The sequence below is a fragment of the Lepidochelys olivacea genome, assembly GCF_965140295.1.
Source record: "Lepidochelys olivacea isolate rLepOli2 genome assembly, chromosome: 4".
Lineage (NCBI taxonomy): Eukaryota > Metazoa > Chordata > Testudines > Cheloniidae > Lepidochelys > Lepidochelys olivacea.
The window spans coordinates 76,698,510-76,724,538 of NC_140414.1; the positions used below are offsets into that span (position 1 = coordinate 76,698,510).

Genomic DNA, 26,029 nt, shown 5'->3' on the forward strand with positions numbered 1-26,029 from the left:
ACATTATAAAATGATATGACAATATGTACATGTTTTAATAAATGAATTTAACATAGGAAATCACCAGGGTCTAAGAGATCATATAACAGTAAACTAGTCTTATCAGAAAGCGGCAGCTTCTCTAATTCTATTCTATATTATTCTATTTTGGACAGGTGTTCTTGGTGCCAGTATAGAACCTTCAATACAGATCCATATTAAATGCCATTTAAGCTTGATACCAATCAAGAGGTCAATCAAAAAACATTCTAAAATTAAAAAAATAGAATTTAAATGATTACTTTACAGTTGCTTTATTCTTACAAAGACTAGGCACTTCTTAAGACTAGCCAAAAGACAGTTCGCACTCCCTCTCTTGTGTATGTATATATTTATATATTATACTAAAACATACAACTCCTCTGCCTAAGCCCCCCAAAACAAACCAACCTACATTAAAACACATCATTAAGGTTGCAAAGTCAAGCATTCAGAGTTAGGCAATGCCAGAACTAAGGTTGTCTGTGTAGGCACCTGGCATGGAAAATTTCAGGCTAAACAGTTAAAGATTGGCAACGTTACAAGCAACTGAAAACAGGGTCCTATAGTGGGAAGTGTCAGGCCTTCCTATAGTAAAGAGAGACTGTGCCAGTGGGTATTCTCTCAAGATGGGGAGAATAAAGGCTGTTTTATGTTGGCTTAGCCAGTACAAAGTGACCACAATGCACTTATGCATGATGCCCTACATTTCTACTTTACACTCAGATACGCAAAGAAAAGATTACGGAGGATGTATGTGGATGGATACTACATTAGCAACATATACATATAAAATCCTTAGATACATTAGTATTGTCTGTTTTGGAGTTGTGGTTTATAGAAGGAAGTGCTCTTTGCTGTTTGCTGTGATTGAGTTTCTATTGTGTGCTGTAATTTTAAGAGGTCACATTGGAACAGGTTGGTGCATTTCACTTTTTACAAAGAAAACATCAATCACACAAGATTCTTAAAATTTGTTTCCAGTTAAAAAAGAACCACTGGTTTATTTGCTTGCTGAAATTAAGCTTTCAAGCAGGCTAATAATTTCCTTCTCTTCTGAGAATGCCTTCCATTGCCTGAGGGGCTTCCCACTCCTGCCAAGGTGCTTCTGTTCAGAGCTGCTTCTGTCTCATCAGGACAAGAAATAGTGAGTTAGATCCTCAGCTGATGTAAACCGGCATAGCTCTATTGAAATCAGTTGAAGCAAAACACATTGTGGTGTACTGAAATGTGGCTATGACTTCTCACTTCATAGACTTATCACTTCTGGATTTAATTTTAAACTACTTAGGGACTAGCCTAGTCAGAGACCCTACACTGCAAGACACACTAGTTCACATAGGGTAAAGTTCTCCTGAGGTTTGGAGATCTAGCATGAGACCCTCAGCACCACAGTGCTTAGCTGCTACACAGAGATTGTATGGGAGTTTTCCTGAGTGGCTAGAGGAGGTGCCTATACCCGTCTCTTTGTACGTACAGTGTCTGGGAAGAAAGGAAGTGATGGTCTAGTGGTCAGATCCTGGGGGTGGATGTGGCTGTCAGGAGCTCTTGATTTCTAACTTGAATACTGACCTATGTGTGTTCTTGAGCAAGTCTGTTAAACTCTATGCCTCATTTTCATGCCTCAGTAATATGGGGATAACAGTTACTTCCCCAATTCACAGAAATCAGAATTAAATGGTTAATATTTGTACAGTGCTTTGAAAATGTAATGTTCTACTATATGTCTCTGTGCTAATTATTGTCAGGTATCATGGTACTTGATGGCATCATGGCAAATTTGCCCAGTAAGAATAAAATTAAAAGTTATGTGCAATTACAGAAAGTAGGAATAAAATCACTCCTTTAGACTTGTCAGTGAAATTAGACACACAATTTCTAAATGTCAATGAACATAGGTTTCTAAAAATGCCAGTTTGTTCTGATCCTTTCAGACAGTTTCTTTTATAAGCTCAGCCAGCTTCTGGAAAGCCTGCAATGAAAAAATAAAAAGAGAAAAAGTTTGAATTGACATAATACTGATAGCAGTAACTAACACAGTGACCACTGATATCAAACTGTTAATAATCACTCTAGTCTACAGCTTTTCCATGTACTTTTTTGTTCAGAACACTATGTCTGCAAGGCATTTCAGCAATATTTCACAAAGTATGTATGTATGTGTACACACACACACACACAGCACCCTTTCCTCCCCAGTGCACACTGATTTGAGAATTTGACCTTCAAGGCATAACTGGATTTGACCAGTTTGCAATGGCTTGATGAGCTGGTACTTTTGCCTCATGGTTGCTGTCTTATACTTCAGAGTTTAAGCATTAAGGCAATTGTCAGTATCAGAAAATATGTTTTCATAGTGTGTCAAGCATCTGCTTAGTGATAATATGGTGACATTGTTCTGCAGTAAACAAAGGACCAACCAGTGAAGAGAGAGAGAGAGAGAGAGAGGGAGGAATATGCCACTACTCTGGCAGACTGGGTCAGTCTCAAACTAGTCTAGTTGTCAGGGAGATCATATTTGCAATTCTTGTGTCTTGGGTAGCACAATAAATGTGTTAGAAAGCAAAATAAGATTCCCTTCTTGTGAAATACATGTGGAAGTACTGAAGTATGTAAAAAAAGTTGAGGGTTGATTTTGCTTTCTTTACCCTAAAATTGAATTAGCAGCCACTAATCTTGCTCAGTCTTCTAAAACTGTGAAAACATGGTGCAGATTCTCTCTATGCTGCTTTTCTAAATCACATTTTGTATCTATTACAGCAAGGTACCCAGAGAGTGCTTTATAATACACAATGCATAAATAACCCATGGAACTCACAGCCACTAGGCATTAGTGATCACAAACTTAAGAGGCTTTAAAAAAAGGATTGGACATTTCTTTGGTTAATAAGAACCATCATAGTTATAGTCGATAACAAAAAACATAGATGGGATATTAACTCTCCCATGTCAGGGCATGAGCCAACCTCTAAATAATCGTAGCTGGGAACAAACTTCCCCTGTGGGCTGACTATTTTGTAATTTTCCATCATAGGGGCTCTTGCATTGTCTTTTGAATCATCGAAACTGGTCACTATTGGAGACAGATAGAAGGAAGGATTCAGGTGCTAGTCTGGGATTTGGGAGAATTGGGTTCATTTTCCTGCTGCATCACAAACATCCTGTGTGACCTTGGGCAAGTCGCTTAGTCTCTCTGTGCTTCAGCTCCCCTACTTTAAAATGGAGAAAATGTCCACCTAACAAAGTATTGTGAGGAAAAATATGTTATAGATTGTGAAATGCTTTGGCATGACAATAATGGGGGACATATTAGTATTTAGACAGGATTCTAACTAATCATCAAGCAATGACATACATACTCACTCATCTACTGGCTGTTAACCGTTCAGTAAATTACTTTGTACTTTAAGGTATCCTTGTTGCCTGCCTTTCTTCCCATCATCTCTCTTCAATTTTGCATGATTTATTCCACCATTCAAAATAAACAGAGTTGATTATGTTGCATAATTTGGAGAGAATTTTAAATGTGATTATGGGGTAAACAACACTGGATATTATAATGTTAGGCAGTGGTTCACAGTGGGCAGGAAAAGGGGGACAAGAGTATTGAACTTGCTACTCATCTGTACATCCACCAGAATGCATTGTAAATTTCAAAGCTTAGATGAGACAGACTCAGTGTCAGAAAACAAATAACCATCTTAACAGAGGAAAAAGAAAATCAATTTTTTGCAGCAGTTAGGAAGAAGACTGATTTATACTCACCTACAACTGTGTGTGTATGGATCTGTGGTGGATACATGAATGGGAATTTTATGCACACACATCAAGAGGACAACTTACACTTAAATTAGAATCTTGGTCCCAGTGGGTCTAGTAAATAATCAAACTTTTAAAATGAAACTTGAGCTAATGACTTTCCATGAAATAAATGCTAGTTTTACTTTGGTAGAAATGCAAGAAAAAGGGTCTTCAAGTCCAATAGTAGTCTGCATGCAAACAACAAATTCACATGAATAATAGAATCTAGTCCTGTAAGTCGCCCCTGTGATGCACAACACCACCAATCACACTCACCTGATCCATCTGGTCTGGAGAAGCAAAAGAATAGGAAGCTCTGAAATAGGGAGTAGGAGCTGAGCTATCAAAGCTAAATGATTGTCCAGGAACCAAAGACACCTAAGAAAGATATTACTGACTTCAATGTTTTGAATGTAAGGAAGTTCAAGAGGATGGCATGTAAAATGGGATCATTACACTATCCCATATCATAAACTGTTTATAGTTATACCAAGTTTATCCCATTTTAGACATAGCTAATAGGCAGAAAAGACCCACAACTAGTATCAAACTGGGGAATTCTTTGCTTCAGTGTGTAGTAGAATCTAAGGGCCATATTCAGCCTGCACTGAACAAATATAGCTCCCCTGGGGTAATAAGGTGTAAATTACGTGTCAGGTGCGAGTTAGTCAAAAAACGGATATAAGTGGTAAACGTCAAGCTGTGCTAAACTTGGATTTGTAGTAATTGGGTATTCAGCAAGTGCGCAGCAAACTGAATAACATACATGTCTAGGATCAAGAAAGCAGGGGGTTGGGGGTGGGAGTAACAGGCAGAGCAAATACAGCAACGTGTGAGAAAAATCAGATCAGCCACGAAATTCAGCTATGTCCACAACATTCCCAAAGTTCCTGTAGTCAAATTTAGCTTAGATGTAACCAGTTATAACTCATTGACTTCAATGTGCCAGAAGTTCAACTTGGCCCCTACAGAATTTGAAATTAGAAATATCACCCATTTTTGACTAGCTTCTGACATGAGATCATTTACAACAGTATAGCACCATTTACAAAACTGGTGAATTTGGTCGGTGTTTTAAGGAGGTGGCATTTGTGGTCTGTTAGGGGGAGGAAGTGGGGATAGTAGGGGTCTGCATAAAATGGAGGGCTATGTAGAGTGACCAGATGTTCCGATTTTATAGGGACAGTCCCGATATTTGGGGTTTTTTTTTTAATATGGGCTCCTATTAGCCCCCCACCCCGTCCCGATTTTTCACACTTGCTGTCTGGTCACCCTAGGGCTATGTGACAATATAATAGCAGAGCAGAATGGATGCTGGCCTTTAAAAAGCCTGTAAGTTTCATCCTTGTGATTGTAAAGTGATCTATATTGATCATGAGTAGGACAGTGTACAGTTTTGCATCGGAAGAAAATTAAGACAACAGCTTGATTACAGGAATGATGGGCTCCTGTACAAAACTATAACCTAGTCAGATAGCGAAGTGTAGTTGCAGCTAAGCTTTCTGGACTTCAGAGCACTTTTTCACATTTTACAATTTTTTTGTGAGTTTTCTCTGCAGAATTTCTGCAACCCATTTCAAATTATCTGATGTTTAAAAAGGGAAAAAGCATTTATCAGTGTGTTCTGTTTTGTTTTCTAATTATCAATAGAGTCAAATGATTATCCGTTTCTTGTAACTTGGTATTTATACTCTCTATACACATACATTTAAAGTGAAATCCTGGCTTCTTTGAAGTTGAATAGCAAGATTCCCATTGACTTCAATGGGGACAGGATTTAATCTCTGGTGTTCAGATCACTATGAAAATTATGCAAGTAAAGTAAGTGGAAATGGCCACAGTGTTTCTAGGTGCTGCATTGCTGTTACTTTCATCATGATGGCATATATAACATACTGTACATCTTATATGTGGAATTTTAATGTAACAATTGTAATATGGCTAAAGATTAAAATCCCAATTCTACCCTGAGAACAAGGCATTTAGACCCCAATGCTTGTGCAGAGCTGCACTGAAGTAATTGGGAATCACATGGGTGTGGGTAGTGCTCGCTGCAGGACTAGGGCCTAATGCATTTTTCTGTGCATATTTTAGTTTGAAGTGTGACTATTCTTTGTGGCCAGTCTCTGTTCTCACATCATGTAGTGCCATTTTATTGAATTAGAAACAACTTTCCAAAGGAAAGTAAAATGTTAGTATTATGAACAACAGGTCAAATCCAGCTCCCATTTGTTATAATGTGATCCCATCACTTCAGCTACTAAAATTTTATTCTTTAATGACCTGTTAAGAAAACATCACCCGAGTCACAACTAATTCAGTAATAAATAGTCAGAATAACAGACATGGTTCCATTCCAAATAAAGTTTACATTATTTTAAAGCTGTTTCCTATCATTAGGTCTTTCCCTACCCCTCTCTCCAAAGCATTTTCCATGATCATCTGGTATGTATCAGAAATTCCCTTAATCTTAATCCATAAAAATATTCCAGCAGTAGGGACGTACCACTCTGCCAAACCTGTAAATAAAATATGGACATTGAATAAAAGTACATCTTGCATCTGTAATGAAAACACCAAAATGGGAATATTGCCATTGTTATCAATAGGGACAGGATTTCACCCATAGTATTATATAGAGTTTACTCCATCAGCTTTTTTGCGGCACTGATTTGCATGAAGACCTCGACCTTCTTGGCCCTTTACACAAGTATCCAAGCAGTTACCTGTTCCATGCCTTTCCTTGGGGTCAAAGCTATATTTTTCTAATCAGTAAATGCTCCAGATAAGTCAGATACTCAGTTCAGTTTACCTTAACTAAAGTAAGATCTATTGGCAACTTAACAGTAATAGAAAACCATAAAATAAAGCAAAGGTTCGTTAAACACAAACATATGACGAATACAATGCAGTGTGTCAGCCGATTGCTGTGTTTTGTAACCATTAGTGCCAAAGTTATCTGGACTTACAGCATAGTAGTAGTTTGCATAGTCTCTCACACTGAAAGTGCTGTCTCTAGCATTACATGCCCCTCCAGAAGAAACAGTCCTCACAGAGCGTGTGTTTGTATGTAACCTCCCACCTTTTGACAATAGGTCTCCCCAGCTTCGTTTGTTGACGTTTGCTTTCCTCAGTGTAGTTAATTTAATGGTAGGCTGTAAACTCATTAACAATGAGGCAAAGAACATTCCGTTTCTGATATCATCTTATGTTAGGTAAGGTCTTCCTGTTACCAGCATACATAGAATCATAGAAATGTAGGACTGGAACAGACCTCAGTAAGTCAGCTCATCCAGACCCCTGCACTGAGGCAGGATTACGTATTATGTGGACCATCCCTTTCAGGTATTTGTCTAACCTGTTTTTAAAAACCTTCAGTGACAGAGATTCCACAGCCTCCCGAGGTTATCTGTCCTGGCGCTTTTTTTCCCCCCCTTAAACTGGCTTCCAATACAGTCTTACCTACTAATTCTCTGAGTTGGCTAATGTCTGCCTTTTTTGAAGTCCGTTGTGTTTATTCTGCTGTTTTTCCTTCTGACCGTTCCTTAGAATCATAAACTCCGTCATTTCATGATCACTTTCGCCCAAGCTGTCGTCCACCTTCAAATTCTCAACCAGTTCCTCCTTATTTGTCAGAATCAAATCTAGAGCAGCTTTACCCCAGTCACTTTCTCCACCTTTTGTAATGAAAAGTTGTCTCCAATGCGTTCCAAGAATGTGTTGGATAATCTGTGCCCTGCTGTATTGTTTCCTCAACACGCCTGGGTAGTTGAAATCCCCCATCACCACCAAGTCCTGTGCTTTGGATGATTTTGTTAGTTGTTTATAAAAAGCCCTATTCACCTTTTATGCCTGGTTAGGTGGTCTCGAGTAGACTCCCTACTAGGGCATCCTCCTCGGCCACTTGGATAATAATATAATTATCCCCTGAAAGATTTACTGCTTGGCAGTTCCTGCGTTCTTGTTCATTACCTGCTTCTCTGCATTGTTAAAGAACCTAAACAACATCTTCAGGTAGACCTAGGTTGCCCGGCCATTTGTGTGGCAGCTTATTTCCAAACACAGACAGTAAAACACAAAACAACCCTCCCTGCCCCCTGTGTAATAATACAGTTTTCACCTGTCTCTCAAGAAAATAGATGAGAATTAATTTAATGTTGTGAATGCAATCCTAAACATACGGATTATTGGAGACAATCAAACATCTTGTTAACTAGTTTCCTTTTACTGTAGCTCTGAAAATTGATGTTACAGATAGGTGGCTGGGTACTTGAGATGTGTCCCAGGGAGCTTATTTACCCAAAGGAAAGTGAATGACAATGTCTGTAGCTTGATCAGGAGTGGTTATTACGGGTTTAAATCCTGTACTGTACAATAAGTCACTGACTAGAAAATCATGCGTCGAAGGGAAAGAAACATACACAATACACCTGACATAACAGAAGATTCAGATATATACAGGTGAGTAGGAACATGTGGGTTTAGTTGTGGGAGGCTAACCTCATCAGCCTTCTGCATGGGATGCTGGATCCACTGAGTGGTGCAATTGTGACAGTACAGTGATCAGTCAAATCCACTGTGCTTTGTATAGCGAGTGAGCAACCACAGCCGTAAGTCATATGTGCACAAGCCCCCAGCCTGAAAATCTACATTGCAGTACTTCAGCCCAAGGACACTAGTTTCTAGCAGCACCTTGGTTCAGATGCTTCTACAACCATGTAAGTCACACATGCCAAATGCCGGCAGGCAGGATGCTGGTATCCTCCTGTTTCATGGCTTGATAGCTATAAGGGGCACTGAGTTTATGCTCCCATTGGGGAAATGGTTCTTTGCTGGTCTAAACTATATAAAGTGCACCCAGATACTACTGTGATGGTGCCTTGTATGTACATTTAACAATTGTTTTTATGCTAATTTGACTTTTCCAGAATTTAAAATATAATCTTTTCCATGCTATGCGTTTGTGGAATTAATTGCTGATTATGTTATTCAAAAACAACAACCCAGGCAGTTACCATATTCACCTCTTTCCACCATTCTTCTTGATTATATGGTCAATGTCTACAACAGACTAGTTTTTATTCTGTTTTAATTTTAGCTCTTCTCAGTTACAGTTTAGCTTCCTTTTTAAACTCTTGCTGGAGCTCAGGTAATAAACAAACAGGCATGACAGCCTAATGATATTGAGATTACTAGACCATAAACATTACCTAACTTTTACCTTATGTAGCCTTTCTGGTTATTTTCCCAGAAGGAAGTCTAGAATATGCTCTGATCTTACAGCATAAGCGGAAATGTCTGGAAATCCAGGGTAATGGAGCTGCTAGTACCAGAGCATTATGGGGAATGGTTCTCTATCCCATGAATTTTCACAGTTTCAGAAAAATTTCCCCTTCCACTTTGAGACTAAATTGAGAAAGAGTGAATATAAAAGCCACTATGAAGTATAAGATCTGAAAATTGTTTTACTTCACATAGCAGGTACAGGAAAAACTATTATGCCAAGTGGTCCTTTTTATTATAGGTGGAAGTGGTAGTGACCCCTATAGTTAAGGCTTCTATTTAAGGCTGGCCTTATAGGTGGGTGACATGGCGACCGCCCAGAGCGCCATGGTAAGCGGGGCACTGTGGTCAAGAGGCAAGGAACAGGGTGGGCCTGGGGTGTGAGACCATGGAAAGGAGCTCGGGGCAATGCGGGGAAGAGGCAGCGGTGAAGGGAGTGGGGAGCCTGGGGAGTCAGTGGGGGCCACGGGGGATGAGTGGGGAGCCTGGGGAGGCAGAAGGGGCCAGGGGTGATGGGAGGCCAGGGAGACAGCGGGGGCCAGGGATGCCAAAATACAAGTTTGCCCAGGGTGCCATTTTCCCTGCGGCTGGACCTGCTTCTATTATAAGCCTGAGGGCTCCTTTTACTCACATGCTGGCTGCAGTGGTCCCCAAGGAACTGTCTGACACTCCAGAATAGCCAGAAGCCTCCTAGCCACATCCCCAACCTGCCCCTTTTCTCCCAAGGTGCACATGCTGCTGTGCTGCAGAGTGTGTGTGTGTGTGTGTGTGTGTGTGTGCGCGCGCGCGCCATTTCACTGGCCATCAATCACCAGGGAATTCCCTTTCCACTGGGGATATGCCTTGGTTGGGAGATCCAGATGGTTTCTGGTCCACTGATTTCTTCAGAGTGGAGTAAAGGTGCCAGGATTCAGTCCAGAGCTGGGACTATAAATTGTGCCCCAACCTTTGCTGTGGAAATTGTTTGCAGGATCAGAAAGACGGCCCTCAGTCAGTTTAAACCCAGCTATTTTATGTCAAAAAAAACTTTCTTTGTCTATTGTTTCTGGAACCAGTTTGAACCAGTACATGCAAACCTCCACAGGGGGTAGTACCTCTCTGGAGCTATTTACACCTGAGTGATTCACCTTACTCACTCCTGTGAAGGGGCATGTCCTCACACTGACAAAGAGGAGACTAACGAGCTCCTCTGGGCCTGTTCAACGGCAATGAGGTGCATCTACAAGGTTTGTTCTGGAGTTGGGGGAAGTTAAAGGGGAAAACTGGCCAGAGGCAGGGGTGGTGAATAGGGAGAAGGCTGCTCTATCTCAGACAGCCAAGACAGTCTTGCTGTATCTTTGTGGAGTGGCCATCCCCCTGAACTTGGAGTCTGTACCCAGTTTCTTCTCTATTCCCCGCCATGTTGAGTGATTTCAGAGTAACAGCCGTGTTAGTCTGTATTCGCAAAAAGAAAAGGAGTACTTGTGGCACCTTAGAGACTAACCAATTTATTTGAGCATGAGCTTTCGTGAGCTACAGCTCACTTCATCGGATGCATACCGTGGAAACTGCAGCAGACTTTATATACACACAGAGAATATGAAACAATACCTCCTCCCACCCCACTGTCCTGCTGGTAATAGCTTATCTAAAGTGATCATCAGGTTGGGCCATTTCCAGCACAAATCCAGGTTTTCTCACCCTCCACCCCCCCACACAAATTCACTCTCCTGCTGGTGATAGCCCATCCAAAGTGACAACTCTGAGTAGGGGGTGGGAGGGGTAGAGGGTGAGAAAACCTGGATTTGTGCTGGAAATGGCCCAACTTGATGATCACTTTAGATAAGCTATTACCAGAAGGACAGTGGGGTGGGAGGACGTATTGTTTCATATTCTCTGTGTGTATATAAAGTCTGCTGCAGTTTCCACGGTATGCATCCGATGAAGTGAGCTGTAGCTCACGAAAGCTCATGCTCAAATAAATTGGTTAGTCTCTAAGGTGCCACAAGTACTCCTCTTCATGTTGAGTGAAGCATTCCTCAGAAACGTCATTAAAGCAACCTTGCCAAATTCCTGAGCTTTCCCATAAGAGTCTACATTATGGCCTTTAAGTAGTGCAGGTGATAAATAGGAGTTGGAATCGGAACTGAAAGGTGAGTCAATGAATAGCAGAACCTAGAGGCTAGGTAATACTAATCAATATGTGCACCTTTTACTCTGCTCTATATTTTCTTTTTTATAAACCAACTGCTTTCTGTCATCCCCACTGTTGTTTAGTGGGAGGTAACTTATCTGATGTAAACCAGATTTCAAACCAATGTAAAGTGTGCACACGCAAAGTTGCTTGGCTTAACTAAATAAATGCAACATTGCACCTCTAGTTAAAATGGTGAAACTTCGGCATGTTCACAAGCTCTAAGTTAAACATTATCCTGGTCTTTGAGTTTCTGCCCTACCATCTATCAATCTGTGGTGTTCCATGGCTATCTGTGTGTACATTAACACAACTAAATTGGTGTTCATGAGTGTGTGTTGCATTCACTGACCTTTTAACCACTTGTCTGCTGCTGCAAGCATTGCATCTCTCTGGGTCCTGTAGAATTCCATTACCCTGGAAGCAAATAAATAAGTTATTTTAAAGAACGGTGGGGACATGAGTCAGTCATACAATTATTAAATACTACCTTGTATGTAACTCAGCAACAGTTTCATTGGAAATCAGTGCTACTCTGGATCACTGTCCTTATCAATATGGTTTTCTACATGCATTTCAATTTTGTATGTAAGTAAGTAAATAAAATAACCTAACAAAGACAACTCAGGAAGAAGGACTTGTAAAGCCTGACTCTGAACCCTCTCAACCATCATGGGTTTGAAAGTTGGACTCGGATATTATTTGTTACCCATTATACTTAGGAAAGACCATGAAAACAAGGAACAGATAGTAAAAACCCAGTGGAGAAATACTGGTGAACAATGGAGCAGTGAGCAGGTAATGAGAAAAATAGAGACATTCTGAATAGTGGATTTTCTAAAATGGAAAAAATAACTATGGCAGATACATTGTACAACCTGTAGCACCATAACTTTGGGGTAAGGAACAGCCTTCTGTGTCCAATCTAGGGCCTTATCCAATGTGCACTGAAGACAATGTGGTTTTTTCCATTGACTTTAGTAGGCCCTGGAACAGACCTATATAACATAGGATTATTTTTAGCTAGAAAAAAAATTTTTTTTTTGCGAAAGTCTCATGAAAGGTTCAATATATCAGAAAATGGTACAAAGGGTTAGTGGATGGTTGCCTTCAACAAATACAGCTCAGAATTTCCTTCTTTTTGTGGATTCATGACTTGATCATAAATGGAGATTTAATGTGGTTGGGGGGAGGTTTAATATAGACTTTATTAATAGCAATAATAATACATAGCACTTATGTAACATTTTTTTTATACATGGATCTCAGGCAACTTTTAAAGAGTAGGAATAATATCCCCATTTATAGATGAGGAAACTCAGGTACAGAATGTTTAAGTGACTTCCCCGAGCAGCAGTAGAGCTGGGAATAGAACCCAGGTATGAAATAAAAACAATCACAAACTAGAGTACTATAGTACCTGTCTGCATGCTCCAGCAAACCCTTCTGCCCCCATTTGTGAAGAAGTTCTGATATTAGGATCTATAGGAGAGAGAGAGGAAAACATCCAAGTTAATGTCATAACCTAAATGCCATAGAGCCAGTTCTGCAAAGCCCATTGACTTCAGTGAGAGTCCCTGTAAGTGAGAGTTCCACAGGTGTACTGGGCTTATAGCCATTCACTTTTCAAAATTGTCCTCTTTTCCACTACTACTCCCGGAATGACATGACCGTGTTAAATTCTGCTCTCAGTGGCGTCCATTGTACGGGTGTACTGGAGTGCAGAATTTAATCCATGGTGTCTAACACCAGTCGCATGGTGAGCAGGTCCTGTGTCTAAAGCAGAGGGCTGAAGGTGAGGTGATCTGGGTTCTAATCTCACCTGTACCACATGTCTTACGCGACCTTGGTCAAGTTACTAAAGCTTTTCTGTGCCTTAATTTACAATCTTTAGAATACAGCTAGTAGTACTAATGTTGCAGAGGCTGAATGCATTACTCTCTGTAAAAAGATCCTCTGTTGGAAAGCGCTTAGTGTGGCACTCACCTCTTCATGTGCCTACATACCGCTGGGCAATATAACTCCTGACTCCAAGCACAGCAGGATGCACACATCATTGATGAATGCATCCCTGAGAAGCATGTGGTGTAGACTCACCTGCATACATATGGGTGCTTTTCTGCTATTTCTCCTGCTGTGCTGTATGCAGAGCAGGATCAAGCACTTAGTTTTTAAAAACAGTCCAGTCAAATAATTGTGTAACTGTGCAATGGCACTTGCCTGCGAGAAAGTGCTGGTGTGCATCGTTGAAGTCTGCATATGCAGAATCACTCTGTCAATAAGAGGTTTGGGGCCTGTTAAAAACCCTAATCTCAACCTAGGGGAGAAAAAAGCATTAATACAAAGATGTACAGTCCACTAATGTTACATGGGTTCAGCATTATCCCTTTGTTAGTATCTGATTGATAGATCACTAAATTTGTGATGAGTGAATCTTGATCAAATCCAATTGTTCAGTTCTATTATGCATCGTGTAAAGCAGCTCTGCCTCGGTTTGATATATTTATAAAGAGCACAACACAAAATAAAATAAAATAAATAACAAAAGAAATTAGCACATACATAGGGATAGAATTTAAGGCTCTGTTGACAGGCTGAGGGACAATGCCTCATGGGAGCGCACAGGGTTAAATGATAAAAAGCAGCTGATTGAGAGCAGAGGATTCCCAAAACAACAGACTTATTTGCGGTGTTAAAGCAATGACAGGGTGCTTGGTGCTGGCCATTCAAAACTCAGCCAAGAAAGGACAGCTCCCAATATCCTAAGGAATTTAGAGAGGGGAAAAAGTGTCAAAAGCAGCTTTGATGTTTAGGAAAATGGAGAAGACACGACACCCTAAAGAGTGCTTCACAGGGTTTGGCACTGCAAAGAAAAAAAACCAGGGGGGCAGTAGGGCCCACACAGCAATTCTTTGTGCATAAGGGCACTCATGCTCATCCTCAGCTGAGCTTTATGGTATAGCCAAAGTTTGTTTTACAGCATGTGACATTCTAGTTTCAAAATATTTTTGCAGCAATAAAAGTAAAAGCCGTGAGACTCTTTTTAATCAGAGCTATGTAGAGGGAACGATAATGTTTTGGTAGAACGGCACATATCACACAGCATTTTGAAATTGGACTTACCCAGCAGAGATAATTTTAGAAAAAGTGTCACATCTGATCACTCGACCATCAACATCCATTGACAGAAATGTTGGTGCCTTAGTCTTTAAATATAAAAAAGTAGCTTATTATGGCCCTTATTTTATTGGGAGGTAATGATTTGGGATACTGGAATATGACTCACTCTTGTCAACAACAAAACAAAATACTCTGGACTATGTTGTGACTGGCTTTGAGGCAACAAGCACAGCAAGCAACTTCTTTTTCCTTGTGCCCATCCCTGTGCAGGGGCAGGTACAAAGTGATAAGGGCGGGCACTGTATTAAGCTAGTGCAAGCGGTGGCATAAAGTCTCCCCAAAGGGCTAGAGAGCAGCGGGATAAGAGCAGCACCTGGGATGAATCTATGTTAACCATTCTCCTCCACATTACTTTAGCCAACAGTTGTGGCTGGGTCCAGTGGTGGGTGGAGTGGTGCATTTTGTACCTTGTTGAAGTGTGGGCTTGCTCCCACGGTAGGGTGTGCTCCTCTGGAGTGAGTGCTATGGTCTGAACCTTTCTTAACCATAGACTTGGTATGGCACCATGAGATAGCACTGTATCCATCTGTATGTACACACACACATTTACACCCATTCTGTACAGGTGCAAACACTCATGTACACACTTAAGCAGTTCTAACGCCTACATGTGTGCAGTGTTGGTTTTTTGCACCCATATAAGGACAAGTGGGTTTCACATTCTAACATTAGCAAGCACTTGGGTGTTAGACTATTTCAAATGTGTATCCATGCATTTGCCCCAACTTTCCTGTCATGCTAATGAAAGTTTAAGGTGAGTCATATTTTGGGCCTCTAACCTTTGACAGTGCATATTTTAATAAATGTCTTTAACTACTGAACAACTAATCTGCAACTCTTTCTGTGTAGGAAAGCATGATAGTAGTCCAGTTGAAACCTCAGATTCTCTGTCTGCCAAAACATATGTAAAATGCAAGATGTTTGATTGTTGGGTACAGTAGTCACCTAAACATTTTTATTTAAACTTGGACAGCTGAAAATGTATTTCTCCTTGTCAAAGTGACAGCGTGTGTGACAGGAATAAAAATAAGCACAAGTGAATATTTACCTTTTCAAACTGAAGAAAATAATATGGATCATCTTCTATTATAAGGAAATTATAACATCTTGCAAGCTAAAGAGAGGCCAAATTAAAAAAAAAAGAGGAACAGGTCTTGAAACTGTCAATTATTTTCTGCAATTATTATGTGATATTTTAATATACAGAAGAAGACAGTGGTGTGGTCGCTGACTACAGGGTAAACGACTGAGTGGCTCGCTGGGGCTATCGTTATATATGTCACCAGGTGTAGGCCATGTAGGATGACAAGGAACAGAAATAGATATATTTGCAGTTGGGGTCTTCTATAATTTCAACATGTTATCATGGGGAAAACATTCTAGTTCTGTATTATAAATTGGTTAATAGCAAAGAAAATGTTCTCTCTTTATGAAAACCCTGATGATGTCAGGTTCCTACTGAATACCTGGTATATCTTCTTTTTGCAGTCAGCAGTCAGTGAGGTTCCAGCTGGATTACTACCATTTGGAACAGTGTAGAGGAACTTGGGGAGATTGTTGTTCTGCTTTTTTGCGTCTTCTGGTCTCCACCTGGAAAGAATTTCTTTCAGAGCTTCTGGAATAATACCGTGCTTGTCGGCAGGGACTTTGATAATGTTACAGCCCAGTGGTTTCAGCTGTTAATAGAAAGAAGACAGACATGACACACAATCTGGTAGCCCAATGAGCAGTTCAGAAATAGTCAGTGAGGCCATAGAACTTCTGTGCATGCTTCATCAAAATAATTAAAAATTCTTTACCTTAAATTTGATCTGAAATGGAAAATTGTGGAACTTAGATTGACTGACTCAAACAATCTTAAATGCACATTACAAAACCACTGATGTGGTTACTCATAAGTAATGTGGAAATCTCAAGTTTATGTCCCAAAATCTTTCTCATCACATAGTCCATATTTTATTTGTAGTCCCAATTAATGGTCCCACACTCAGCTACATATGTAAAAACAATGTATTTGATTGCTTAATAGAACCAACTCTTTCCACATAAAAAAGATATTACACAGATATCCCATGCAACAAACTCTGAATGCAACAATTAAGGTAAAGAATTGACATGCATAAGTCTGAAAAATTCCAAAAGTGAGGTTCCTACTATAAGTTATTTGCATTACTTGTGTATATACATACATGTACATATAGATAATATGACAACACACGCATGTAATGCAAGTAAGTTACAGTAGGAGCCTGATTTTTGCATTTGGTTAGGTTTTTTTGCATGGGATATCTTACTTGGGTAAAAAGTTGCTGGTTCTGTTGAGATGTCAAATAAATGTATATTTTATGTAGGAGCATTAGCTGGGTAGCTGTTTCCAGGGCTCTCTAGAAGGATTACCGAACTCCTCAATACACTCGTCACAGCGTTTTGTTATGCACTAGGCATTCAAGGCACTAGGATCCCTAGCTATCATATAATGAAGAGTGCCTTGCAGTGTGGTGGCATTCTTTGCCTCAGTGCAGCCTGAGGCATCCCTACATTTCATGGAAAACTTTTCAAGGCTCAGATAGTCATATACAAGAACACCAGAGATAGCAAAGTCATTTTCCAAAGGCCAAGCTTCACTTGTGCATTCATCATGCTTTTGCAGGTGCACATATGTATGTGTCCACACTTGGTAGCTGGAAACACCTGTGTCCACACTTTCAGTCAGGGCAGATAAAATGATTTTTTTGGGAAAACTTTGTTATTTAAATTGGAATTTTTGATGTTGCTGTTTTTAAAATTGTTTTTCTCTTTTAAAATAAACATGTTTAAAATGAAATCTGAATTTAATACAAAATATGTTGAGGCTTGAACTTGTTATAATTTATCTGTAAATGTGAAACATGTTTTGAGAAGTTTATGTACCCAGAATGTAAAGGTGGTTTTGTTTAATAAACCTAAATGTTATAGGCTGTTTTGTGTGTTTTAATTAAATCCCAGTTACTATCCTAATGCAGCTTGACATAAATCATGAGCAGAAGTTAATTATCTGGTAAATAAGCATATAAGTCACCGTTTTCTAACATACTTAAAATGTAGAGTTAAGAATCTGAAAATATAAAGCTATATAATTGCTTAAGTAAATGTGTGTACTTACCATGTACAAAAATATGTACCAAATCTAGTGTAAAGGATCTACTTAGTTGTAAATCAACATGTTTTAATGGTTATATCAACCCCTGAGAATTAACCTTTCTTTAGGAAATAACTGAATTTCAAAGTTGATTAAAGTCAGTTATTTAAACGGAGGCTTTCCATTGGGTGATATAAATCAATCCACCCTGCTTTCAATAGTCAAAAACCTGTTTACATGTGTTAAAATTACACATTCAAAATCCATTGGGCATGAAAGCCAAGTGAACGCACATATTGCATATTGCCTTGTTTTGTATGTGCACAGGTGGAGGCTGAGAGAGATACTATTCAAAATGTACCCAAGACTACTGAAATAAACAGATCTGTCTCTGGTGCAATGTATAGCTCTCCAGATAGCCATAGATGTGTCCCACATGTGATGCATACTTAAATCAGTGAGAGAAATCACATACTGCAAACTTTCCCTCTTGATCTTGACTTTAGGACGAACTTTGCACTGCTTTGCAGACATAACCAATACTCACTGCTGACAGAGTCCCGGAGTAGCAGGGATCTTCTAAAAGGACATTATCTCCAGGATTGACAAGCATATCAAACACCTGCCCAATAAGAATAATTTCTTTTACAACAGTCTGACTTTTCCTCCTAAATATTATACACATTGCTATATACTCTGGTTGGATTATTTGTATTGAGTGTTGGATCATATTAAAGAAGTTCTGTGTTAAAATCACAAATGAGTTTGATGCCCCATAGTTTAAATTCCAGGGTATTACTAATTAAGAGGTCTCTTGGTTTTTGGTACTGTTTCTCTCCCTCTATGTGTGAAACTTGCAAGCTGCTAATTGTGTTAGTACATTCTAAGACAGAGTCTGTTCTCAAAGCAATTCTTTGTAAAACAACTACTCACACAAAGAGAGACTTAAAGCAATACACTGTAACAACAGAAACAGCACCCAGAGACTCCCCTCCCTTTTGTTGTATTCATCTTGCTTTCTTAACAATTGTGATTAAAATAGAGATAGAGGATGTATGTGGATGGATGCTTGGTGTGGATAATAACTGAATGATCAGGGATGTGCCAGCCTAAGAATCCAGTGTCCATCGGCTGAAGAAGGCGTCAAGTGGAAATAACCAGAGGACCCCCGGAGGGCAGACTGGAATCCACCCAACAGCCTCAAGAATGGGAGAACCAAAGAACAAGATAACATCTGGCAGCACGGAGCCATCAGGAATGTGCCATCTGCTGATTGATTCAGCAACAGCATGATGAAGCAATTCCCATAGACTGGCATAGGAAGAAATTCCTATAAAAATGGACTCTAGAAAGTGAGAACTTTGGGGTCTGATTCTGCAAACCAACTTCCAGGAGCATCAGATGAGCATCTGACAAAGCCCTGCTCCCTCCTCATGTCCCGGCCAACTGGCCAGTGGCTTGGCATGAACAACTCTAAGGCTGGTAACTATGATGACAACCTTGCAGAATCTGTGTGTGTGTGTATATATGAATGAATGTGTGAATAAATATGAAATTGAATGGAATGTTATAGCTCTAACTAACTGCTTACTATGATTCTTTCTGTATTCACAATAAATGTGGCATTATGCCTTTTCCCCTTTAATAAGATCCTGCTGGTTTTTATTTTATTGGTATAACATGATTAAATCAACGGCTCTCAACCTTTCCAGACTACTGTACCCCTTTCAGGAGTCTGATTTGTCCTGCATACCCCCAAGTTTCACCTCACTTAAAAATGACTTGTTTTCAAAATCAGACATAAAAATACAAAAGTGTCACAGCACACTATCACTGAAAAATTGCTTACTTTCTCTTTTTTACCATATAATTATAAAATAAGTCAATTGGAATATAAATAGAAACCAAGGCCTGCTTACCTTATTCATGCATATAACCTTCACTCGCACAAGTTATCCTATGATTTTAATCAGGCTACTGCTTTGAATAAGGCAAGTACAAACAGAATCTGAGCATGAAATCCTAGCCCCATGGAAGCCAATGGAAATTTTGCAACTGACTTCAACAGGGCCAGGATTTCACCCATGCTGGATAATTTTTCCTTTGTATAAAAGATGTATAATAAACTAGCACTTTTTTCAATTCAAAATTAGTTGCTTAAGTGAAAACATGTTGAAAGCTTTTGTGCCATTGAACAAAATATCTAATAAATTAAACACACTTCTTCATACAAGTAGCAGATCTGTGTTTATTAATATTTCAGTGTTAGGGGAAGGTTATATTACTTGAAATGGAGTGAAGGGAATCAACCAAGGGCTGTGTTCCCTGTGAACTAAACTTTGAAGGTATAATTAATAAACTATATAGTTTATGTAGCATTGCCATGCAAGTACTGATTCTCTTTTCCATCTTACTTTAGACAAGCCGTCCTGGCTGCCAGTGGTGATACATATCTCCATTTGGCCCTGATCAGGACTGTACTTGGCAGTGGGAGGATTGTGGAGACTCATCTGTAAATCCTTTAGCCAGGACAACAACTCTGGAATTCTGAAACAAAAGTTTTATTCCTTTATTCTTCATTTGTATCCATAACACTTCATAAACTACAGAAACATTTACTCAGTAGTGTCCCTTTGCAGCCATGATGCAACATGATTTCTGAAAAATCTGTGTGTAGCTGTTGTTAAATATAAAGGATTATGGATCAAATCCTGAAGTGCTTACTTTAGAGACTGATCTTGCACATCCTTAGTATCATTATTAGTTCTTACTCTTATAAGTAGTTCCATCATTGACTTAAATGAGACTGTGTATCAGTTAGAGACTACAGGATCAGTTCTCAGTTTTCACTAAGGCAAACAGTCATGGATTGAAATTAACCTGTTTCATATGACAGTTTGCAGTTGGTGAACTGGTTAGGGTACCTGAGATAAGTGTTCAGAAATGAAAACCAAAGTAGGATGAAATTTGGAATGAAACATTTTCCTATTGAAAGAGGGGGTTGTTGAAATTTTCCACAGGAAAAGAAAACTTCCTTAAGAATTATCTGTCAGCAAAATTGAAATGAAGTATTTTGTCTCAGGTCAGGTGAATGTTAATTTCTGTTTGCCTATGTCACCATGGTACCTGATGGGAGCTGTATTTTCATGCCCCTATTCTCCCTAATAGGACAGGCTTCCTTGCCAGACTCCATCTTTCAGGTTTCATCACAATCTCGCCCTGTGGCTGAATCCAAACAGAAAAAATTCAGAATGTTTCATTCTGTGAAAAGGTTAAATATTTTGACTTTTGTGCCCAATTTGTAATGAAAACATTGAAATATCAGAATTCCCCATGGAGCAGAAATTCTGTATTTTGATTGGCTCAGTCCTTACAATAAAAAAAACAGGCTGCTGGATAACGAATGATTGAATAATGAATTATTGAAAAATGATTTGAAAAATGAACAGTGAACCAGTTTACATTGAAGATTAAAATTCAATCACTTAAATTCATTCTCTTCAAGTAAATGGGTATTGTATTAAAAAGATCAGCTCTTTTTATTAATCTTCGACCTGATACCAAATTGATTAAGAAATGTCATGTCGCTTTTGAAAACTACCCTTGTGTGGTGGAATACTGGAGGGCTCTCTTCATCAATGCCTCCCCAATTTCAATAGTGGTTCCATCTTCAATAGTGAAACTTGCTGTTTTAAATGGGAAATAGTTAGGATTTGGCATGCCTCCAGAGATCATGATTACTGAGGGTTTCTTCTCTGTCAATCTACCTGTAGTGAACATAACGAAGAAATCATCCATTGGAGATTGCACACTGCAAGAAATAGAGAGTGCACTCTTACAGGGTGTTCAACTGTTTTTAATAAATTATAGTAAAATGTTAAAGTAAATATGTGATGTTCTTGATTCATGGTTTTCCTGTGAGAACAATACTTCTCATTTGTTCTCTCTTGCTCAGTATTTATCTTCTAAAGGTTTTTGCTTGCTGCAAGTAAATAAAAATGTCATGTTTTTGTGAAGAGTTGTAGAAAAGCCAATACCATCATAGTTTTTGACGAATTGCCAGCTATGATTTGGACATACATGAAATATTAGCTATAAAGTATTAGAGATGGACTGAGTTGCTAAATTTGGATGTAGGTTTGAACTTCTCTGAAATCTGGAAGCATCTCATGTCTGGGGTTTGGTTTAGTCCCTTCTCTACTAATTTCTAGGCGGATGATCTTACTCTTTTAAAGTTACAAAGGACAACTCTGTGTAAAGGCTGACTTGGGGATGGAACATTTTCATTTACTAACTGCTGTCAGAAGCTACTGTAGTTGAAGCTACTGTCTGTCCAGGTAGTTTAGCACAAACTTTTTGAAATAAACTGTAGGCATCTCTTTGGATTACATGCTTCATGATATTCTCCAGGTTTTAAGCATGGAAAATGAAGGATCTAATACACCACAACAATTTTGTTAAGTTAGTGTCACTTTAGTAATGAGACTTTCTGTGTGAATACTGTAAAAGAGTTTAACATTATTACCTTTCAGTACTTTTCCAATAAAAAATAAATTGCTTCCTATTAGTTCAGTCTATTTGGTGCTCCAAAATCAGCCAAATTCTGCCAAATTTAAAGCGCTCTTCACCCACAAAAATCCAATTCCAGAGGTAACTGTGGATGTCTCTTACGATTAATGTATAGTCCTAGAACTATAGAATGAATGAATGCTTCAGTTTCTCTGCTTTGAGTCACACTGACTTCTATTGGGTGGAATGAGAACTGATTTAAAGCTTGAGATGAAAATTTCACTTGCCTGATAACAGCACCCTACAAAGACTATAAAATACCCCAAGTAGCATCCTAGTCACTACCCTCAAATCTTTTGGATGTAGCTCCCAATCTTCAGCTGAGTTATCCCGGTTGATCACAGAAAAGAAGCCAATAGTACATGGAAGATACCAGTCAGGTAAGGGGAAATATTTTGTACTCACTTGTAAGTCTTATAAGATTTTCCTTTCTCGCTGCACTTACTGCTGAGAGAAATTGGGAGTAATCCATGCTGGTGATACAAGCAGCAACCTAGTTCTCTGGGTCTATCAGGCAATCGGTATGGAAAAGGGAACAGAAGGAAAGCATTTTACTCTTCAGCGTGTGTCTGATTTGTTTTCTAAATGCAATGAATAATCATGCACTGTTTAGTTTCTGCCTTCTTGGTTATTCCACCTGTTTATGCTAGCTTTGAAAACAAAAGAAAAAATCCCCTGGCAGAATACTTTTACAGAGGGGTCATGAGCTTCAGGGGCTACATACAAATGTTAAACAAAGAAATGACTGGATCCTTTAGCCTCATGACCCAGCTTTTTACAGACATCATGTTTCTTTGGCAGGTTTATTACTTCATGAAGAGGTTTGGGGAAGATTTTAGACTGGATCTTGGGTTTCCCCTAAACGGGGATTCGGCCCCTTATATCTGGGACTGATTCCCTACAGCTGGAGGCAGCGGGATGTGTCCGTGCTGTTTGTGCCTTTTAGAGTGCCACTAAGGAGGTTTAGGCACCTGAGGAAGTGGGGTTTTTACCCACGGAAGCTTATGCCCAAATAAATCTGTTAGTCTTTAAGGTGCCACCGGACTCCTTTTTGTTTTTGTGGATACAGACTAACCCGGCTACCCCCTGATAAGGAGGTTTAGGTTCCATAATTTTAGGGGCAGGGTAAGAAAGGGACCTTGCTGGATTTAGAATGCCTAGTGAGAGTCTATTGTTCAGAAGCTGGGGTTACTGTTTGTGGTTGTGTTACAGTTGGCCCATTAGAGTGTGTTTAATGTTTGTGTGCATGTCTGGGAAAATGTGGAGGCACTTCTGACATGGTACCATTTAAGGCAGCTTGTACTTCCTAAGGGAGACGAGAAGTGCATTTGTCTTTCACCACCTTGTCTTACCAAGGACCACAACCACCAGTTTCCCACCAGAACTTCAAAAGGAGCTCATTTTTGCTTTGTTCTAGATGGCAAAAGAAAATTGGAACCATCTTCCAAGGCCTGAGCCTCTCTCTGCTCCCCAGCCTGCCTTTCCTATTGTCTAATATTTGTATTTTATTTTATTGAATGGTCATTTTGGAGAGAAATGAGATGTCCTAAGACAGCTTTCTATCTATGCCCAGAAGGAAGTAACATAGTTATTTTTCACTTCACTTTTTACTTTTATGAAACATTTCAGGACTTATCTGAACATTTAATTCAGTGCCAGCAAAGGGCAACAAAAATGATTAGGGGTCTGGAACACATGACTTCTGAGGAGAGGCTGAGGGAACGGGGATTGTTTAGTCTACGGAAGAGAAGAATGAGGGGGGATTTGATAGCTGCTTTTAACTACCTGAAAGGTGGATCCAAAGAGATGGATCTAGACTATTTTCAGGGATAGCAGAGGACAGGACAAGGAGTAATGGTCTCAAGTTGCAGTGGGGGAGATTTAGGTTGGATATTAGGAAAAACTTTTTCACTAGGAGGGTGGTGAAACACTGGAATGCGTTACCTAGGGAGGTGGTGGAATCCCCTTCCTTAGAAGTTTTTAAGGTCAGGCTTGACAAAGCCCTGGCTGGGATGATTTAGTTGGGATTGGTCCTGCTCTGGGCAGGGGGTTGGACTAGATGGCCTCCAGAGGTCCCTTCCAACTCTGTTATTCAATGATTTCATGATATGTTCTATAAATCAAAACATGTTTTCTACCTGTTACTACTACCATGAACATTGCAATAGCAGTCGCATCGCTAAGTGTTATGGTCCATGCGCTAGTGCTACGCCCAATCAGGGAGAGGGGGCACAGAGCAGATTAGAACAGCCCTAACCTGGGCCCCAGCTGCAGTGATCCCTATGAGCTATTGTCACTGCAAAATAACTAGTTATAGTAATGTCCTGGCCATGGCCGGCCCTAGACCAAATGGCACCCCAGGCAAGAAGCATCTTCGGTGCCTCCCCTCTATTTGTTAAACTTTTGCATACCTTACAACACCCCAAGCCTGGGTCGCCTGCCCCAGAATTGGGCCCCGATGCTGGCCATGCCCTCAGCATGCCTTGGAATGTCCCAATCACACCTCTGCTGTTCTGTTGGGGCTCCTGCAGGAGCTGGCATAGAGTTTATTGGGGAGGCCTTCTATACAAGATAATCCCTGGGAGGCTTTGCAATACTTTTGTCACCTTCTTCTGGTGTAGAAGACACATAGTGCAAACTAGAATTCCCCTTATAGGCTTGTTCCTGCAAGCCATACATAGACACTGAAGCACCTCCCTTATAATACCTCTGTGGAAAAGAAGAACCTGCTAAAGAGCTGTTCTGGAAAAATTCAGTCACTGAGACAGGAAGGTAGTAAAAATGATTGGAAAATAGTTTGTGGCAAGATAGACAGACCTAAATAGTAAGTTGGGAATAGACTGGAGAAATAGAGGTAGAAGTGAAGGAAACACTAAGGAACACATCCTCGGTGAAAATTTCACCAGCTGAGGATCTGCCAGTAGAAGCTGAGGAAAATCACAGTGAAGTCTGTAGCCAGTACACAGTATGCTGTTTTTAAATGAGAAGCAACTTCCAGACAACATTACTAATGGAGATTTTCCCCAAAGGGTCAATTTTATCAAGTGGGCTATCTTGGGAATTTGTTGAGTCTTGATTTAAAAAAAACAAACAAACCTGGGCACTACTTATTTTAGGTAACTACAACACTTAAAAATGTGACATGTAACAAAAATGAAAGAAATTACAATTTTAAAAACAAAGTTTTAATGATTTAGAAATAAAACTTACCAAAAGGGATGTGGAGTAGGAAAAAAGACCAGAGAATCAGTAGGGTCTTCAGAAGAGGCATCCCTTCAGCAGCCAAACACAAAGAAGCAATAATTAATTAATTATAATAATAACCCAATGAGATTTACTCCTAATATGGTTACAAGAAAATATACAATAATCTCATAGTTCCTCATACTCACACTCTCTTTCACATCATCAGTGTGCTTCAGACTTTACCTAAATAGTTATTTTGAAATTACTGTAAATTATTTATCAAGGAAAATCACCTTTGTCCGGCTTGTCCTCATACATCCCTGCATTACCTCTGTAACCCTTCTGCCTGTCAGAGTTGGCAGCAACAAGGGCCGGGTTCAATATCTAGGGGTTCCATTCCAATAACACAATGCAAACCGGCTCGAGCCCCCACCCAGTGACCTGGGACAAATATATACCACCCCCGCTGGGCGCCTCCAAGAGGCAATACTTCCCCTCTCGCAAGCACATAGTCTGAGTGTAGCAAAAGCCTTTTAATAACAGAGAGAAACAATGTGGCATTATGTTGGGGAAACACCACCAACAGGATTCATAACACAACCCATGAGCAAAAAAAACCCACCCCAGGCAAATTGGGGCATGCCCTTTTCCCTTTGGTTCTTGAGTCCAGCAACCCCAAATCACCCAAAGTCCCAAAAGTC

The 26,029-nt window shown here is 39.7% G+C and overlaps 1 protein-coding gene across 6 annotated transcripts; it reads right to left on the reverse strand.

Moving 5' to 3' along the window:
• LOC311519625 (kynurenine/alpha-aminoadipate aminotransferase, mitochondrial-like) lies at window positions 1–25,640 on the reverse strand. 6 transcript variants are annotated; one of them, XM_084626304.1, is made up of 15 exons: window positions 25,622–25,640; window positions 25,353–25,415; window positions 22,548–22,649; window positions 21,175–21,340; window positions 19,988–20,120; window positions 18,121–18,195; window positions 15,922–16,131; window positions 15,504–15,569; window positions 14,399–14,481; window positions 13,496–13,592; window positions 12,696–12,757; window positions 11,628–11,692; window positions 6,232–6,338; window positions 4,096–4,197; window positions 1–1,990 (listed from the first exon to the last, which is right to left on the reverse strand). In XM_084626304.1, exons 3-15 carry the CDS (start codon window positions 22,612–22,614, stop codon window positions 1,949–1,951), a joined length of 1,275 nt encoding a protein of 424 aa, XP_084482430.1. In that variant the 5' UTR covers window positions 22,615–22,649; window positions 25,353–25,415; window positions 25,622–25,640; the 3' UTR covers window positions 1–1,948. The 6 variants fall into 6 exon arrangements, 5 of the variants coding, with proteins under 5 accessions (XP_084482430.1, XP_084482429.1, XP_084482431.1 ...); XM_084626303.1 differs by lacking the exon at window positions 25,622–25,640 and adding an exon at window positions 25,535–25,581; XR_014711329.1 differs by lacking the exons at window positions 6,232–6,338; window positions 25,622–25,640 and adding an exon at window positions 25,535–25,581.
• Window positions 25,641–26,029: the final 389 nt, after the last annotated feature.